Source organism: Crotalus tigris, unplaced genomic scaffold, assembly GCF_016545835.1.
Source record: "Crotalus tigris isolate CLP2741 ecotype Arizona unplaced genomic scaffold, ASM1654583v1 scf7180000023746.1698619, whole genome shotgun sequence".
Lineage (NCBI taxonomy): Eukaryota > Metazoa > Chordata > Lepidosauria > Squamata > Viperidae > Crotalus > Crotalus tigris.
The window spans coordinates 896,029-912,896 of record NW_024100155.1 but is presented as its reverse complement, the minus strand read 5'-3'; the positions used below and the strand labels follow the sequence as shown (position 1 = coordinate 912,896).

Genomic DNA, 16,868 nt, shown 5'->3' with positions numbered 1-16,868 from the left:
CAGACATAGAGATAAAGATAGAGAGATTTGATAGACAGACAGACAGCGGAGCAGGACTTAAGAACCCCCCAACTATTTTTAACATTTCCCAGAGGGTCGGACCCGCCAATCCCTCCGCCCCCGGCTACCCCGACCTCCTCCTCCTTGCACCCCCCCCCCCCAGAGCTGGGCCGGGGGCGGCTGCAAAGGGCGCTTCGGAAGCCCTCGGAGGGCCGCCTCTCCCGCCCCCGCCCAGCCCGAGACGCGGCGGCGGCGGCGGAGCCGGGCACGCGCTCCAACCTTGGCGCCCGCCCCCCAAGCGCGCTCCCGAGCCGGGCGAGCCAGGAAGAAGCGTCTTCCTCCTCCTCCGCCGCCGCCGCCAGCCCAGGCTGGCTTCCCGGTCCACCGCCGCTCGGCGCCTCCCGCCCCAGCCATGTTCGGGCAGCAGCATCTGCTCCGCCTGCAGCATCTCCTCCAGCAGCAGCAGCCGCCGCCCCCGGCGCCCGCCCAGCCGGCGCCCAGCCGGTAAGCCCTGCTGGCCAGGCCGGAGGGGGGGGGGTCCCCGCCCCGCCTGCGCCCCTGCCCCAGCCCACCCCGAGGCTGCCGGCGCCGCGCCCGCCCGCCTCCCCCGGCCGTGCGTAACGGTGCCAAAGGGGGCCCCGGTTGTTGCGCGCGCCCGCGGCCAGGTCTGGGGGTGCGGGCGGGACTTTGGGGAGGGGGGGGATGCTCTGCCGGCGAGCCTCTTGTCAGGGAGACCAGGAATAGGGATAGAGCTGGAAGGGACCTTGGAGGTCTTCTAGTCCAGCCCCCTGCTCAAGCCGAAGGACCTCTACCATGAGAGAGAGATTACTGTAGATGGGTAAACATAGAGATTAGAGACAGAGAAAGAGCGAAAGAGAGAGAGAGAGAGAGAGAGAGCGAAAAAGAGAGAGGAAGAGAAAGAGAGAGGGCGAAAAAGAGAGAGAGGAAGAGAAAGAGAAAGAAAGAGTGAAAGAAAGAAAGAGAGAAAGAAAGAGCGAAAGAGAAAGAGAGCGAGAGAGAAAGAAAGAGAAAGCGAGAGAGCGAAAGAGGAAGAGAAAAAGAAAAAGAGAAAGAAAGAGCGAAAGAGAGAAAGAGCGAGCGAGTGAGAGAAAGAGAAAAAAATGAGAGAGCGCGAAAAAGAGAAAGAGCGAAAGAAAAAGTGAAAGAGAGAAAGCGAGTGAGCGAGAGAACGAAAGAGAGAGAGGAAAAGAAAGAGAGAGAGAGAGAAAGAGAGAGAGAGATGCGCTGTCCAGCCCAGAAGCGTCAGTTGCCTTCCTTAGACCAGTCACGCCTCTCCCAACTTCCTTAAGATGCCTCAACTGCCGTTCCCATACTCCCCAGCCTGCCCCTTCCCTAAGGGGGGGTGTGCCCCATCAGCCAAGCTCTATGATAATAACCCTGGGCTGCCACCTCTGGCACCCCACCGTTAAAAGGAATCCGGTAGACTTTCCCAGGGGGATTACATTTCCCATCACTCCCTCCCCACTCCCAAGATCGCGTAGGAAGCTGGCTGAGGAGGATGGGTGTTTTGGCTTTCTTTTCCACTATCTTGCGCAGACCCACATGAGAACGGGCGGGTCTTTGTGTCCAGGAAGCGCAGAACTTTATATGTTCTCGCCTTGCAGGAGAGGCTGTTTTAGCGGGAGTCCTTGTTTAGCGACCGCCGTGCAAACCGCCCACAACTCGGGCGTTAAGAGGAGCCATCCCATCGGAGGCTCCCACAGAGTCCTCCTATTGTGATGCTGCACGTGTTGCTCAGAAAAACAACAACAACACATTTTCCCTACTCTGGCGTGCCTGCTCCCCAAATCCTTTTTTAAGAAGCAGGCTTAGGAACTCAGCCTTCCCAGATCTGGTTAGGTTTGGGAAAAAAAGGATAAAACAGATGCTGAGGATTTGGGATGGGGGTGTTTGAGAGGAGGATTGCAATTAGGCTTTTAATCTGAGAGGGGTTCAACTTAACCGCGTCTTTTCAGTGGTGGCCCCCAAATTAAAAAAAAAACACCAATCAAGGCCCATCTGCTTTGCAAGGAAGCTGGGAAGCTCGCCAGCCACATCTGGATGCTGTTTTGTTTGTTGATTATGACATTTATCCGCCATCCATCTCCTTCCCAAGCGACTCTGGGCGGCTTGCAGCAGAAAAACAAAACAAAACAAAAACATTTAAAACCATCCAATATAAATAATACCCAATAAAATCACAACCCAAACAGAATAAAATCATCGACGCAAGTTGGATAAAGGAGGAAAGGTGAGCGGGGAGGGGGACAGTTAAGAGATTTTAAACACGGGGTGCTCGGCCTACCACCACAATGGAGCCCAAATTTGCTGCTGTTAAGGCGAAACGTTGCTTTGGTGAGTTTTGCCCCACTTTACGACCGTTGTTAAGTGAATCGTTGCGGTTGCGAAGTTAGTGACGTGGCTGTTTAGTGAATCTGGCTCCCCCCCCATTGATTTTGCTTGTCAGAAGGAGATAATGTGACCGTGGACACTGCAACCGTCGTAAATATGAGTCAGTGGCCAAGCCTCTGAATTTTATTTTATTTTTTTGAGAAAATTTTATTGATTTTCTAATTTTACGTTTAAATATTTGAAAAGCAAGGGGGTGGCTGAGTTGGTCAATAATTCAATAACATACAAATATCTCTAGTAGAGCTCTCAAACTATTCCATTAAATATTTCTTCTCTTTTCCCCTTGGTGTTTGCTGTCTCGTGTTTAAATTAATACGATTCTTATTCTATTGATTAAATAAAAATAACTTTCTTACGTTGATCAATCATGTTTGTTTATACATATCCTAGTTGTTTTAACATTTCAATCTTTTTAGGCAATCAATGTCCTGGTTAGTTTTCCCCAATTTTTCCTCCCAAGCATCTGAATTTTGATCACGTGACCGTGGGAAAGGCTGCCACGGTCATATAGGTCGCTTTTTTCAGCGCCGTTGCAACTTTGAACGGTCGCTAAATGAACTGTTGTGAGTTGTGCCTGTGTTCAGCTCCTTTCTGTTTTCCCCAGAACGGTGACACCATCCCAGCCCCAGATGTTAACTCTGCAGGCGCCCAGCCCGGCATCTCTGCTCAACGCCAACCCCATGCTCCAGCGGGCGCTTCTCCTGCAGCAAATGCAAGGTACAATCTCTTCCACGCTTCCCCATCCCCACTCCCCCTTCCTTCAGCCCCTATCCAGACAGCACCTCGACCCAGGTTTTACGCAGGGAACCCAAGAAGCTTGATTTCAATTTTTTGGGGGGGGGGTATCTTCAATATCCAGTTTTAAGTCTGCAGAGCCAACACAGTCCTGGGCTGCATTGATAGAGGGATAGAATCGAGATCACGTAAAGTTTTAATACCACTTTACAAGGCCTCGGTAAGGCCACACTTGGAATCCTGCATCCGGTTTTGGTCGCCATGATGTAAAAAAGATTGTTGAGACTCCGGAAAGAGTGCAGAGAAGAGCAACAAAGATGATTAGGGGACTGGAGGCTAAAACACACGAAGAACAGTTGGAGGAACTGGATATGCCTTGTCTGATGAAAAGAAGGACTAGGGGTGACAGGATAGCAGTGTTCCTATTTTTTCTATTTTCTATTCTACTCTACTCTATTTTCTATCTTCTGTTCTATTCTACTCTATCTTCTATTTTCTATTCTATTCTATTCTATTCTACTCTATCTTGTAACTTCTATTTTCTATTCTGTATTCTATTCTATTCTACTCTACTCTCTCTTCTACTCTACTCTATACTCATTCTGTTCTATTCTATTCTACTCTGTTCTATTCTATTCTATTCTGCATTCTATTCTATTCTTCTCTATCTTCTGCTCTACTCTACTCATTCTGTTCTATTCTATTCTATTCTACTCTATCTTCTATCTTCTATTTTATTCTATCTTTTATCTTCTATCTTCTATTCTATTCTATTCTATTCTATTCTATTCTATTCTATATCTTCTATATTCTATTCTATTCTATTCTATTCTATTCTATTCTATTCTATTCTATTCTATTCTATTCTATTCTATTCTATTCTATTCTATTCTAATCTTCTATCTTCTATCTTCTATTTTCTATTATGTTCTGTTCTGTTCTATTCTAAACTATGGTGGGTTTGTTCGGTTTTGCCGTAAAGTGAAGCCCATCTTGTAATTTCTAAAATCCTGATTTCTCGCTCAAATTTTCCTTGGCTAACGATCCAGAGGACCTGTGTGATTATCTGGCTCTCGTTTTGGGTTTCTCCCGTGTGTAACGTGCGAGGTTTGCAAGGAGCAAAACAGAACGGTCTTTGAGATCCTTTTTCAGTTCTTGGGGGTTAGGTAAGGTTTCCCCCACCGCGATCCGAACCCTGAGCCTCCTCTGGACACACTGGTGGTTTCCATTTCGAAGTATCTGACGCTGAGACAATTGAGAAGAGAGCCTGTGAGTGAATAATTCAGGAGTTGCTCCACTGAGTAACTCTCAAATGCCTTCTCTGGCTGAAGCAGATGTATTACCTGCTACCCGGGTATCAGCTGTGGCTTGTCTCTGTGGGTTGCAAATGGTCCTCTTAAAAGTGTTTGGATGGAGCTGCAATAAAACGAGAGAAAATGGGTTTATTTTATTTTATCGATTGATCACAATCAGAATTCGTTGCTCCTTGTTCCGGATGCGATCTCCAGTTGTGCCCACCACACTCCAGTTTCCTTGCCAGCCTCCTGGCCTTACCCATTATTACTATTATTATTTATTAGATTTTTTTTTTAATAAGAGATCTGGACGGGGCTGTGGAGGTCATCTAGTCCAGCCCCCCCCCCTGCTCAGGCAGGAAATCCTTGACCATTTCAGACAAATGGCTTTCCAGTCTCTTCTTAAAAACCTCCAGTGATGGAGCCACCCGCAACGTCTAGTGGCAAGCTGTTCCACTGGTTAATTGTTCTCGCTGTCAGGAAATTTCTTTTTAATTCCAAGGTTGCTTCTTTCCTTGGTTAGTTTCCATCCGTTGCTTCTTCTCCGGCCTTCAGGCGCTTCGGAGAATAGTTTGACTCCCTCTTCTTTGGGGCAGCCCCTGAGATACTGGAACACCGCTATCACGTCACACCTAGTCCTTCTTTTCATGATCCCCTCATTATTAATTTTATAAGTAACTCAAGGCAGAGAATACTCTTAATACTCCTTCCTTCCTCCTATTCTCCACGCAGTAAACAAAGTCACCCAGCTGGCTTTCACGCCTAAGGCAGAACTACAATTCACCGTCTCCTGGTTTCTAGGCTGGCACTTGATCCACTGCATCAAACCCACTCTCAGTTCTGTTTCTGATGCCACCCTAAAAAATCTTCTTTTTTTTTTGCATTGTCTTGTCTGGGTTTGGGTAATTCCTGCCCAAGGCGATTGGTCCAAACACACCGAGGCCTCGGTTAACTTCACTCCCCGGGGTCCTGGGTTCGAAACACACCCCGAAATGCTAGCCGTGGCCACCGTTTCCCCCCTCCCTCCCCCATAACAACCCTTCTCTGAATCCCAGATTCAGTGCCCACTTGAGTTTGTTAGCAAAAGGCAGTTGTTCAACAGCGGCTGGAAATTCCTTGTCGTGGCAGGAAAGGTGGGAAGCAGCCAGCCAGCCAGGTTTGGAAGGACCCCAAATCTTGCGCAATGTCTGATGTGCTACTTTTTTTTTTAATTCTTTCTTTCCTGGCTGGTTTTTTTTTTGGGGGGGGGGTCTTGCAGGTAACCTGAGAGGCTTCAATGTGGCCACCGCTCCTGTGCTACAGCAGTTCTTCCCTCAAGCAACTCGGCATTCTCTGCTGGGCCCCCCGCCCGTCTCCCTCAAGCCTCCCCACCTGGGTTTCCCGGCGGCTCTCCCGTTTCACCGCCAGACCCGGCCCTTTCGCAAGGTGAGTTTGCTCTTCCGTCCGGATCGCTTCCTTGCCTTGTTTGAATGCCTCCCCGATTCTCCCAGAGGTTCGCCTGGAGACCCGCCCCGGTGGGAACGACGCCCCTGCGAGGTAGGCAGGGTCGAAAGGGAGCCCTTGGTTTTAGACCACGTTTCCGGTGGGAAACCAACCGTTTTAGCCTCTTGCGATCAAATCGATGGATGGGTGGGTTGATTGAAATGGTCTAGGGTCTAGGGGGTTGGACTAGAAGACCTCCAGGGTCCCTTCCCAGTCTATTGTGATTGATTGATTGATTGATTGATTGATTGATTGAAATGGTCTAGGGTCTCCTGCTTGAGCAGGGGGTTGGACTAGATGACCTCCAGGGTCCCTTCCTGCTCTATTGCGATTGATTGAAATGGTCTAGGCCTAGAGTCTCCGGCTTGAACAGGGGGTTGGACTAGAAGACCTGCAGGATCTCTTCCCGCTTATTGTGATTGATTGATTGATTGATTGATTGAAATGGTCTAGGGTCTCCTGCTTGAGCAGGGGGCTGATCTAGAAGACCTCCAGGGTCCCTTCCAGCTTGATTCTGATTGATGGATTGACTGATTGATTGATTGAAATGGTCTAGGGTCTCCTGCTTGAGCAGGGGGTTGGACTAGATGACCTCCAGGGTCCCTTCCTGTTCTATTGCGATTGATTGAAATAGTCTAGGCCTAGAGTCTCCTGCTTGAACAGGGGGTTGGACTAGAAGACTTCCAGGGTCCCTTCCCACTTATTGTGATTGATTGATATGGTGTAGGGTCTCCTGCTTGAGCAGCGGGCTGGACTAGAAGACCTTCAGGGTCCCTTCCCGCTCTATTCTGATGGTATTGTATCTGCTGGACTAAGGTCAGGGAAAAATTGCACTGAAAACCAGAATGAAACGGAACAGATTTCCACTCCTTCTCGCTGAAAAAGGCAGGGGGTGGTGGTTGAGGAGGTCTCTGCAAGGATGATTAAAATTTCTTTTCTGCTTTCCTGTTCCTGCTTCCTCCTCCTCAGCGGAAAGTTTGGGGGTCCATTTTGTGCCTTTGCGGAGTTCGCCCCCATCCCCTTCGCCTCCCGCTCGCCCAGCTGGAAGAGTTTAGCCCCTTCCCTGGCTTATTATTATTATCCTTCCTCTGCTTTTCTGCGCCCCCCCACCCACCCAGAAGTGACCCGCAAAAGCGATTACTAAAAGCTCCCTTGTCTTTTTTTCTTCTTTTTTAACCCCCCCCCTTTTATCCTGCAGGATTTCTCCAGGGTCTCGGAGAGGAAGCGAGAGGCAGACGGCGCCTCGTCCTCCGTCCAAGGGCGAGGCGAGGAAGGGGCTGCCGCAATGGGAAAGCAGCCCTGCTCTCCCCCTTCAGGTGGGGGCCAGGCCTGTCTTGCGGGGGGGAGGGCTCAAAAAGAGTCGGGGTCTTCAGAGACTAGTTGGGCTGGCCAATGAGATACCGGACGAGGAAGGACATCTTTGGGCCCCAGACGGAGCGGGGAAGAGGCGTTTGCAGATCCCCACGGTGACGCGATCAAAAATTCAGAGGCTCGGCAACTGGCATGTACTTACGACAGTTGCAGTGTCACGTGATTCCCCTTTGGTGGCTCTGTCAAGCAAAGGGGGAGCCAGGTTTGCTTAACAATCCTGTCCCTAACTTAACGACCGGAATGTTTCCCTTAACAACTGTGGCCAAGCAAGGTCGTAAAGTGGGACAAAACCCACCTAGCAACTGTCTGACTTGGCAGTGGAAGCTTTGGGGCTTGTCAGTTGAGGACTCCCTGCAAATCTCTTTTTCTCCTTTACAGAGACCCCCCTGGACTCTTCTCTGGAGGGCGAACCCCCCGCCAAGCTGCCCCGGAGGTAATAATTATTCCTGCAATGATCGTCTGAACCTTCCTCCTTCTAGTTCTGCCTGCCCCTCCCTTTATCCCCTGTTGCTTGTGTGGACACTGAGAGCTTCTGCACCGGAGACAAATTGCTTGTGTGTCCAATCACAGTTGGCCAATAAAAGAATTCTATTCTATTTCTTATTCTATTCTGTTCTGTTCTATTTCTTATTCTATCTTATTCTATTCTGTTTTCTTCTATAGTCTATTTTCTTACATTCTACTCTGTTCTGTTCTATAGTCTATTTCTTATTGTATTCTATTTATTTACATTCTACTCTGTTCTGTTCTATTTCTTAGTCTATTTCTTAGTCTATTTCTTAGTCTATTCTATTTTCTTCTACTCTATTCTATTTTCTTACATTCTACTCTGTTCTGTTCTGTTTCTTAGTCTATTTCTTAGTCTATTCTATTTTCTTATATTCTACTCTGTTGTGTTCTGTTCTGTTCTATTTCGTAGTCTATTCTATTCTATTTTCTTATATTCTACTCTATATTCTATTTTCTTACATTCTACTCTGTTCTGTTCTATTTCTTAGTCTATTTCTTAGTCTATTCTATTTTCTTATATTCTACTCTATTCTATTTTCTTACATTCTACTCTGTTGTGTTGTGTTCTGTTCTAATTCTTAGTCTATTTCTTAGTCTATTCTATTCTATTTTCTTACATTCTACTCTGTTCTATTTCTTAGGCTATTTCTTATTCTATTCTATTTCTATTTCTGTTCTGTTCTGTTCTGTTCTGTTCTATTCTATTCTATTCTATTCTATTCTATTTTCTTATATTCTACTCTACTCTATTCTACTCTTAGTACTATTCTATTTTCTATCCTTATCCTAACCTGTCCTATCCTGTCCTTATCCTATCCTTGTCCCGTCCCATCCTATTCTATCCCATCCTTTATTCTTATTCCTATTATTTTGCTCACCCTGCTAGGGAAGCGGGGATCTCCAGCGCCGAAGAGGCAATTGGATTTCCCCAAACTGGAGATGCTCAGACAGGAGGAAACACCCCCTTCGTGGCAACAGGTATGGATGGACGACGATTGCCGCCTTTTGGGGTCACCTGACCCGCCCTAGGGCAACCTTCCTAGCTGGCTTCCAGCAAGCAAAGCCAATGGGGGGGGGAGGGGGGAAGCTGGAACCGCCTAACTTGTTTAATGACCTATCAAATCAGGCAAGTGGCGACTCCCCTCATGATTGCATCGCTTAGCCACGGAAATTCTGGTTTCAATTGTCGTCGTAAGTTGAGGACTATCCATACAGGGAGTCCTCGACTTAACTACGGTGTAGTGACCGTTCGAAGCGACCACAGCGCTGGAAAAAGGGGACTTATGTCCGTTTTCCACACTTACGACCGTTGGGTGTCCCCAGGGTCACGGGTTCGGAATTCAGACGCTTGGGGCAGCTGACTCATCGTTATGACCATTGCAGCATCCCTGGGGGCTGGGGGGGGTGTGTGTCACGTGATCGCCTTTTGCGACCTTCTGGCAAGCAAAGCCAATGGGGGAGCGAGGTTCGCTTAGCGACCGTTTTACTAACTTAACCCAGTGCAGGGATTCCCTTAACAACGGTGGCCAGAGTAAAATGGAGCAAAACTCACTTGAGCAATGTCTCCCTTAGCGACAGAAAATGTTGGGCTCAGTTGTGGCCATGAGGACTAGAAGATCTACAGCCGGGGTGAAGGTAAAAAAACCGCGAGCATTGACGTGCTAAAAAGGAATAAAGTCAGATACTCTTATGAGTGTTTTTGTGTCCCCCTAGAAAAAGGAACAAATATCTTGGCTGGAGGCAAAAGGCCAAACCTTTGGGGGAAAGCTTTCCTGTGCAGAGCAGTGGCTGGACTTGATGACCTCCAGGGACCTTCCCAGCTTTCGACAGCACTCATGAGAAGGGCTCCCGAAGGCCATGCAGTCTGGCCCCCATTTGGCACAGGGAAGGTTCAATAATAGGCAGCCAAGGAGAGAGTCCGGCTTACCCTTCTTCCATGCTCCGAGGACCCAAGTTCGAATCCAAACCCCAGACTTCCCCCCTCGTCTCTGTTTCCTAGACGCCGATGTTGGGGAAGGGGACGTGAACGCTGAGGAGGCGTCGGAGGAGGGCTTGGAAGAGGGGGAGAAGACTTCAGAGGTGAGCCCAAAAGGGTGGGGGGGAGGGGGAGGGAAGGGAGGGAGGGAGGGAGGAAGAGAGGAAAGGAGGGAAAGAAAAAAGAGAGATAGAGATGAGAGAAGGAAAGAAGATATGGAAAATATTCTGAGAAGAAAGGGAGGGAGGAAAGGAAGGAAGGAAGGAAAAAGAGATGAAGGAAGATATGGAAAATATTCTGAGAAGGGAGGGAAGAAAGGAAGGAAGAAAGGAAGGAAGGAAAAGGAAAAAGATAGAGGTAGATATAAAGAAGGAAGATATGGAAAATATTATGAGAAGGGAGGGAGGATGGAAGGAAGGAAGGAAAAAGATAGAGGTAGATATAAAGAAGGAAGATATGGAAAATATGAGAAGGGAGGGAGGATGGAAGGAAGGGAGGGAAGGAAGGAAGGAAGGAAAAAGATAGAGATGAAGGAAGATATGGAAAATATTCTGAGAAGGGAAGAAAGGAAGAAAGGAAAAGGAAAAAGATAGAGATAGAGATAAAGAAGGAAGATATGGAAAATATTATGAGAAGGGAGGGAGGATGGAAGGAAGGAAGGCCAGCCTTGAGGTCTCCTGCTCCGTCTCTGATGCCCGAGGGGTGCAAAACAGCTGCCCAGATGTGGCTGGACTGACGTGCTGTTCCTTTCCGTTTGGCGAAAGGGCCTGCCAGCCCCAGAGACTTGAGCCGTGCCCCCCTTTCCCCCCCCCATGCCAGGTGGTGAGCAACGCGGGCGCCTTGAAGGTCACCATCCAGCAGAGCAGCGAGAGCCGGGCGATCAGCACCACGCCAGCCCTCAAGCCGGGTCCCCCTCTGCCCCCCCCTCCAGGACCCCCCCTGAAGTTCTACTGCTACATCTGCCGAGCCAACTGCTGCAACCAACAGGTGCAGAGGGGGCGCCCGGACCCCCGGGACCCTTGCGGGGGGGGGTTTGTGGCAGAAGGATCTTGGGGAGGGGTTGAAGAAATAAAAATGCTGGCCCTTGAGAAGGAGGAGGGGGTTTGAAAAGGAAGCGTGTTTATCCCTCAAAGAAAGAAAAACGTGTATGTACATGTACAATGGCCCTTCCTTCCTTCCTTCTTTCCTTCCTTCCTTCCTTCCTTCCTTCCTTCCTTCCTTCCTTCCTTCCTTCCTTCCTTCCTTCCCTCCTTCCCTAATTAACACCTAGGATAATTTCCATTTCTTTCTTTCTTTCTTTCTTTCTTTCTTTCTTTCTTTCTTTCTTTCTTTCTTTCTCTTTCTTTCTTTTCTTCTTTCCTTCACATCTAGGATAATTTCCTTCCTTCCTTCCTTCCTTCCTTCCTTCCTTCCTTCCTTCCTTCCTTCCTTCCTTCCTTCCTTCCTTCCCATTCTATTCTATTCTATTCCATTACATATTTTCTATTCTATTCTATTCTATTCTATTCTATTCTATTCTATTCTATTCTATTCTATTCTATTCTATTCTATTCTATTCTATTCTATTCTATTCCATTCCATTCCATTCCATTCTTCTATGTTATTGTTGTTGTTGTTATTATTATTGTTATTATTATTTGTGTGGCTCCAGAATTTCCAGGCTCACCTGTCGGGGGCACAACACCAGCAGCAGCTTCAGGAAATCCAGCAAAGAAGCAACGTTTGCCTTGTGTCTCTGCTGCCGATGGGAAAGGAGGTGACGGTGCCCGCAGAGACGGACGGGTAGGCATGCAGGCCGAAGCCTTGCAAGTTGGGAACCTCAATGCACACACAACCCATACACACACACACCCCCAATACACGCGCTTACACAGCAGTTAAGGCGCTCTCCCCTGCTCTGAAGCAACAACCAAAATCCTCCCAGTTGCCAAAGAGTTTTCCTTCTGGCGGGAGTTCTTTGCTCCCGCTTTGGGACCAAGGAGTAGCGGATGATGGGAGAGACCTGGGAGGTGTGTAGGGGGGGTGTTGTTTGGGTGGGGGGGGGTGTCTGAGAGGAGGTTGAGAAATCCTTCGGGGTTCTCTGCTTGCAGGGAGAGCCAGCAGCAGCAGCAGCAGCAGCAGCAGCGCTGGTGTAATACCTGCCAGGTGAATTTCAAAGGAGACCTCATCAAGCATCGGAGGACTCAGGAGCACAAGGTAGGTGGCAGCTGGGCTCAGCTGGGTCTTGGGAAACGGCGGGAAATTGTTCAGCTGGCCTAAATATCCCTTTCTCTCTCTCTCTCTCTCTCTCTTTCTTTCTTTCTTTCTTTCTTCCTCTTTCTTTCTTCCTTTTCTTTCTTTCTCTTTCTTTCTCTTTCTTTCCTTCCTTCTATTTCCAATCCTTCCTTCCTTCCTCCTTCCTTCCCTTCTATTCCCTTCCTCCCTCGCTCCCTTCCCTTCTTCCTCTTTCCTTATATTCTCAATCCTCCCTCCCTTCCTTCCTTTCTCTCTCTCCCTCCCTCCCTCTGTTCTACTGTATTCCCGATCTTTCCTTCCCTCCCACCCTCCCATCTGTTCTTCCTTCCTTCCTCCCTCCCTCCCTCTCTTCTACTGTATTCCCAATCCTTCCTTCCTTCCTCCATCCCTCATGTGTTCTTCCTTCCTTCCTCCCTCCCTCATCTGTCCTTCCTTCCTTCCCTCCCTCCCTCCCTTCTCTCATCTGTCCTTCCTTCCTTCCTTCCTTCCTTCCTTCCTTCCTTCCTTCCTTCCTTCCTTCCTTCCTTCCTTCCTTCCTTCTTCCCTCCCTCTCTCCCTCCCTTCTTTCCTTCTCCTTCCAGCTGGCCAAGCGTTTCTTGCGTCCCTTCTGCACCGTCTGCAGCCGTTACTTCAAAACCCCCCGCAAGTTTGTGGAGCACATGAAATCCCTGGAGCACAAGCAGAAGGCTAAAGAGGTCAGAGGAGGAAGAAAGAAAGAAAAAAAAAGGGGAGGGGGCTCGGGTTTTTTTTCCTGGCTCTGGTTGAACTCTTCCTTGCCCTGTCCATCTGTCCGTCCGTCCCTTCGTCTGACTCCGCTTTTTTCCTGCCTGCCCCTGGCCCAGGTGAGTCTGGCCGAGAAAGAGCCGGGTGGTCCAGAGGACTCCGAGGAGCTGATCACGGTGGACGCCGTGGGCTGCTTTGAAGAGCAGGATGACGAAGAGGAAGAGGAAGAGGAGGAAGCTGGGGAGGGGGGCCAGTTGGATCCGGCGGAGGCCGTCGGTCCACAGGTAGGGACTTTTTCAGCAACTCTTCTTAATTTGCAAGGAGGAAATTTATTCATCGGCTTTGTTGAGAGAGGCCAAACTTGGCAACGTTAAGACTGGTGGACTTCAACTCCCAGAATTCCTCAGCCAGCCCTCAGGGCTGGCTGAGGAATTCTGGGAGTTGAAGTCCACCAGTCTTAAAGGTCCCAAGTTTGAGGACCCCTGAGATAGGCCATCATAATAATAAGCTATCCCTGGGGAATACCTAGCATGTTTGCCGATATTTCTTAAAGACTTTTAGCTAGGAATTTCCTCACACAATCACACCCACACCCACCCACCCGTGTCTTGGTGAGCCTTCCCTGCAGCGTAGATCTTCGGAAGAAGGAGGCGCCGCTAAGCCCAGAGCTATAGGAACACATTCCTCTGAACGCTCTTTTTTTGCAAAAAGGCCAAAACAAAATTCTTTATTTTGTGAACTTCGAGGGCAAAAGAGGGAGTTTGCATCCTCACCTGCCTTACTCATTCTCCTAAGGTTGGGCAGAGAGAAACGTCGGTAGAAGACTCGGGAGGAAACGCGGAGTATTGCCCGGACACGGTTTACGGTGAGAGAAGCGAGTTGGCACACCCGGTGTGTCTGTGTGGTTTTTTTTTTTTTGTGTGTGTGTGTTTTCTTTCCTTTTTCTCTTGCTTCTTCATTTCCCTCTGCAGAGGCTCAGCAGGTAAACAAATGGCTCCTGATTTGAAAAGCCCCCATTTGCCCCCCCCCCAAACCCCCTCTCCCCCAGACGTGGGACCACCAGACCGTCCCTCAATTCCTGCCTGCCTTCCTTCTTCCTTTGGGCATACAGATAATCCTCTACTTACGACCCACCAATGAAGCCCAGTTCATTTAGCGACCAAAGTTCACAATTTCACGGCAGCGGCGATTCAGCGAGCAAACGGGGCGAGGGAAGTCGTAAGACGGGGCAAAAAAAAATCCGCCAAACAACTTCCTCACTCAGCCACAGAGCGACGGGCGGCCGAGCGAGCAATTGGTTTGGTGGATTTTTTTTTGCCCTGCTTTACGACTTCCCTCGCCCCGTTTGTTAAGTCCGCCGTTGTTCCATTAAAAGTCTTCCCCGTTGTGAAGTGGATCCGGCTTCCCCCTTCGACTGTTCTCCTGAGAAAGTCACAAAAGGGGGATCGGCGTCACCCTGGGACACCACAAGGGTCCTCAAGGTGGGTCAAGTTGTCAAGCATCCAAATGTAAATCAGGTGACCGTGGGGGAGGGGGATGCTCCAACGGTCATTGTGAAAAATGGTCAGGACGTCACTTTTTTTTCAGTGCTGTTGTAAGTTCGGTCACTACATGTAATAATAATGATGATGATGATGATGATATAATGATAATAATAATATCATCAAACATCCACATCTGCCTATCCCAGGTCCTTGGTAAGGACTCGATAGGTAGACAAAAATGCCAAATGCAGTCTGAACATCTGGCTGACTATGCAATAATTAATAATAATAATAATAATAATAATAATAATACGAAGAAGAAGGAAGAAGAGGAGGAGGAGGAGGAGAAGAAGAAGAAGAAGAAGAAGAAGAAGAAGAAGAAGAAGAAGAAGAAGAAGAAGAAGAAGAAGAAGAAGAAGAAGAAGAAGAAGAAGAAGAAGAAGAAGAAGAAGAAGAAGAAGAAGAAGAAGAAGAAGAAGAAGAAGAAGAAGAAGAAGAAGAAGAAGAAATAGTAGTAGTAGTAGTAGTAGTAGTTGTAAGGGAGCTTGGAGGTCATTTAGTCCAACCCCCTGCTCAGGCAGGAAACCCTACACCATTTCGGACAAATGGCTGTCCATTCTCTTCTTAAAAACTTCCAGTGTTGGAGCATTCACCGCTTCTGGAGGCAGGTTGTTCCACTGGTGAATTGTTCTCACTGTCAGGAAGTTTCTCCTTAGTTCCAGGTTGCTTCTCTCCGTGATTAGTTTCCCTCCGTTGCTTCTTGTCCTGCCTTCAGGCGCTTTGAAGAATAGCTTGACTCCCTCTTCTTTGGGGCAGCCCCTGAGAGATTGGAACACTGCTATCCTGTCCCCCCTCGTCCTTCTCTTCATTAAACGAGACGTACCGAGTTCCAGCAACCGTTATGGTGCCCTTGTTGAGGACTAGCTGTAATAAGGTTCTTGATCCCTCTCTCGTAAGCTGCAGTGCTGGCCTTGTGGTCCACCGGCAAGCTTTACGCTTTCTTGATCCATGCCCTTTCCCCGCCCTTCCCTCCCCTGGCAGGCCTGGATTTCCTGGTGCCCGTGGCGGGATTCCTCTGTCGGCTGTGCCACAAATTCTACTCCAGCGACTCGGCCACGCGGCTCACCCACTGCAAATCCCGGATGCACTTTGAGAACCTGCAGGTCAGTTTTTCTTTCCTTTCTGCCCTTGGGCATTTTTCCGTCACCCGCTCTGCTCATCCCTTAATCCGCTCGCCCACCCCCTCCTGGGGTGGGGTGGGGTGGATTCTAGCAGCTCTCCATCCCCCCTTCTGGTCCAGCTGACCTTCTTCTCTCTCTTGGCCTGGAAATCGGGACCCCGTTCCAGCATTTGGGCACAATTGGGGGCTACCGTTTAAAGTCTTTGACATATGTCCGCTGCCGAGCCCGCAATTTCAGTCCCCAGCCCTGACCATCGTAAGGAGACCACCCAGTGACCGATTTTCCAACCTCGGTTGTGGTTGTCTTTTCTGGAGGTCCATGCTGGTTTGCAGAAGGAAAGATCAATAAATAAATCGTCCATTGTGGTCACCTGCGAACGGACCCCAGGACGAACACTTAAATGGAATAAATAAATAAGCATGGAAATTCAATGAATGAAAATCAACACATGGACAAAATGTAGTTCTGTGGGTCCTGAAGTCAGAACTTTGAATTTGGATCGGAAGTCCCTTTTTTTTTTGGAGGGGGGGCGTCTGTTGTTACATCAAACGGCCGGTGGTTAAGTCAAGGACTTAACTTAATTGGGGTTTTTGCTTCACTTTCCCTTAAAACCAACCCTCAAAAAAGCCATTTCTCAGTGCCTGAAGAGGCTCATGGTAGCGTCTTCATTATTCAGCCACGGGACTTCCTAACCCTTAGATGTGTTGTCCCCATGAGGACTAGCGTGCTGTGTAAAGCTGCGGCGGCCCAGATTGGGTTCCCAATCCAGTTTTTTTTTTTTTAAAAAAAAAAGAAATTCAGTCCTTTTTTCCGCCCGCAGAGGTACAGGGCCTCTCGGCTCCAGGCTACGTCCGGACGTACAGACCCCCCCTCGCAGCTGCCGGACCACCCACCTTCCTCTCCAGCTCAAACTCACCATCCACAAGAGGCCGTGGCCAGACGCCAGAGAATCCCCTCCTCTCCCGAGCCCCCCGAGGTCATCCAGACGTGCTCAGGAGACTATGAAACGGATGATATTTGCGGAGTTCTCGTCATTGACGAGAAACGCGAGCCGTCCTCCCCGGGCAGCGACAGCTCCACGGACCAAGACGACGGGGTGTCAGGCGAGAGGGCCAGACTGCACCCCGCAGGAGAACAGCCCAATCTGGAAATTCAGGGAAAACTGGCTGCAGATTCAGCATCAACGGAGCCGGGCGAGGCCGAGCGGAGCCAAGGTCCGGCCAGCCAGGATGGGGCCCCTTCCACGCCGGCCGAAGGGGAGACAGCCTCCGGCCTCCGGCGTTCAAACCGGCGCAGGGCGAGATGAGAGCGGTGGCTACATTTCTCCTCCGTAGTTTTTCCCGAGAATTCCCTCCCTCCCTTTGCCTTCCACTTTTAGCAAAAGAGAAAGATTCTAGTTTTTTCTTAGTTGGTTGTTTAATAAAAGAATAATAATAAAAAAGGAGAAAAAAAAAACACACCCCGA

At 49.0% G+C, this 16,868-nt stretch overlaps 1 protein-coding gene across 1 annotated transcript; it reads left to right on the top strand.

The window, feature by feature from the left end:
- Positions 1–302: 302 nt before the first annotated feature.
- Positions 303–16,860, top strand: CIZ1 (CDKN1A interacting zinc finger protein 1). The gene is made up of 15 exons (XM_039321558.1): positions 303–504; positions 3,017–3,129; positions 5,701–5,867; positions 7,123–7,240; positions 7,674–7,728; positions 8,692–8,783; positions 9,805–9,884; positions 10,600–10,767; positions 11,432–11,562; positions 11,871–11,976; positions 12,597–12,710; positions 12,858–13,022; positions 13,534–13,603; positions 15,264–15,385; positions 16,224–16,860. The coding sequence occupies exons 1-15, from the start codon at positions 413–415 to the stop codon at positions 16,707–16,709; spliced, it is 2,079 nt and encodes a 692-aa protein (XP_039177492.1). The 5' UTR covers positions 303–412; the 3' UTR covers positions 16,710–16,860.
- The last annotated feature ends 8 nt before the right edge of the window (positions 16,861–16,868 follow it).

What these genes read in the sequence shown, in the direction of transcription:
- CIZ1 (XM_039321558.1), top strand. Translation starts at nt 413, where the DNA reads ATGTTCGGGCAGCAGCATCTGCTCCGCCTGCAGCATCTCCTCCAGCAG. An exon ending in CCAACTGCTGCAACCAACAG is followed by an intron (nt 10,768 to 11,431) that starts GTGCAGAGGGGG and finishes GTGTGGCTCCAG; the next exon opens with AATTTCCAGGCTCACCTGTC. An exon ending in ACAAGCAGAAGGCTAAAGAG is followed by an intron (nt 12,711 to 12,857) that starts GTCAGAGGAGGA and finishes CCCCTGGCCCAG; the next exon opens with GTGAGTCTGGCCGAGAAAGA.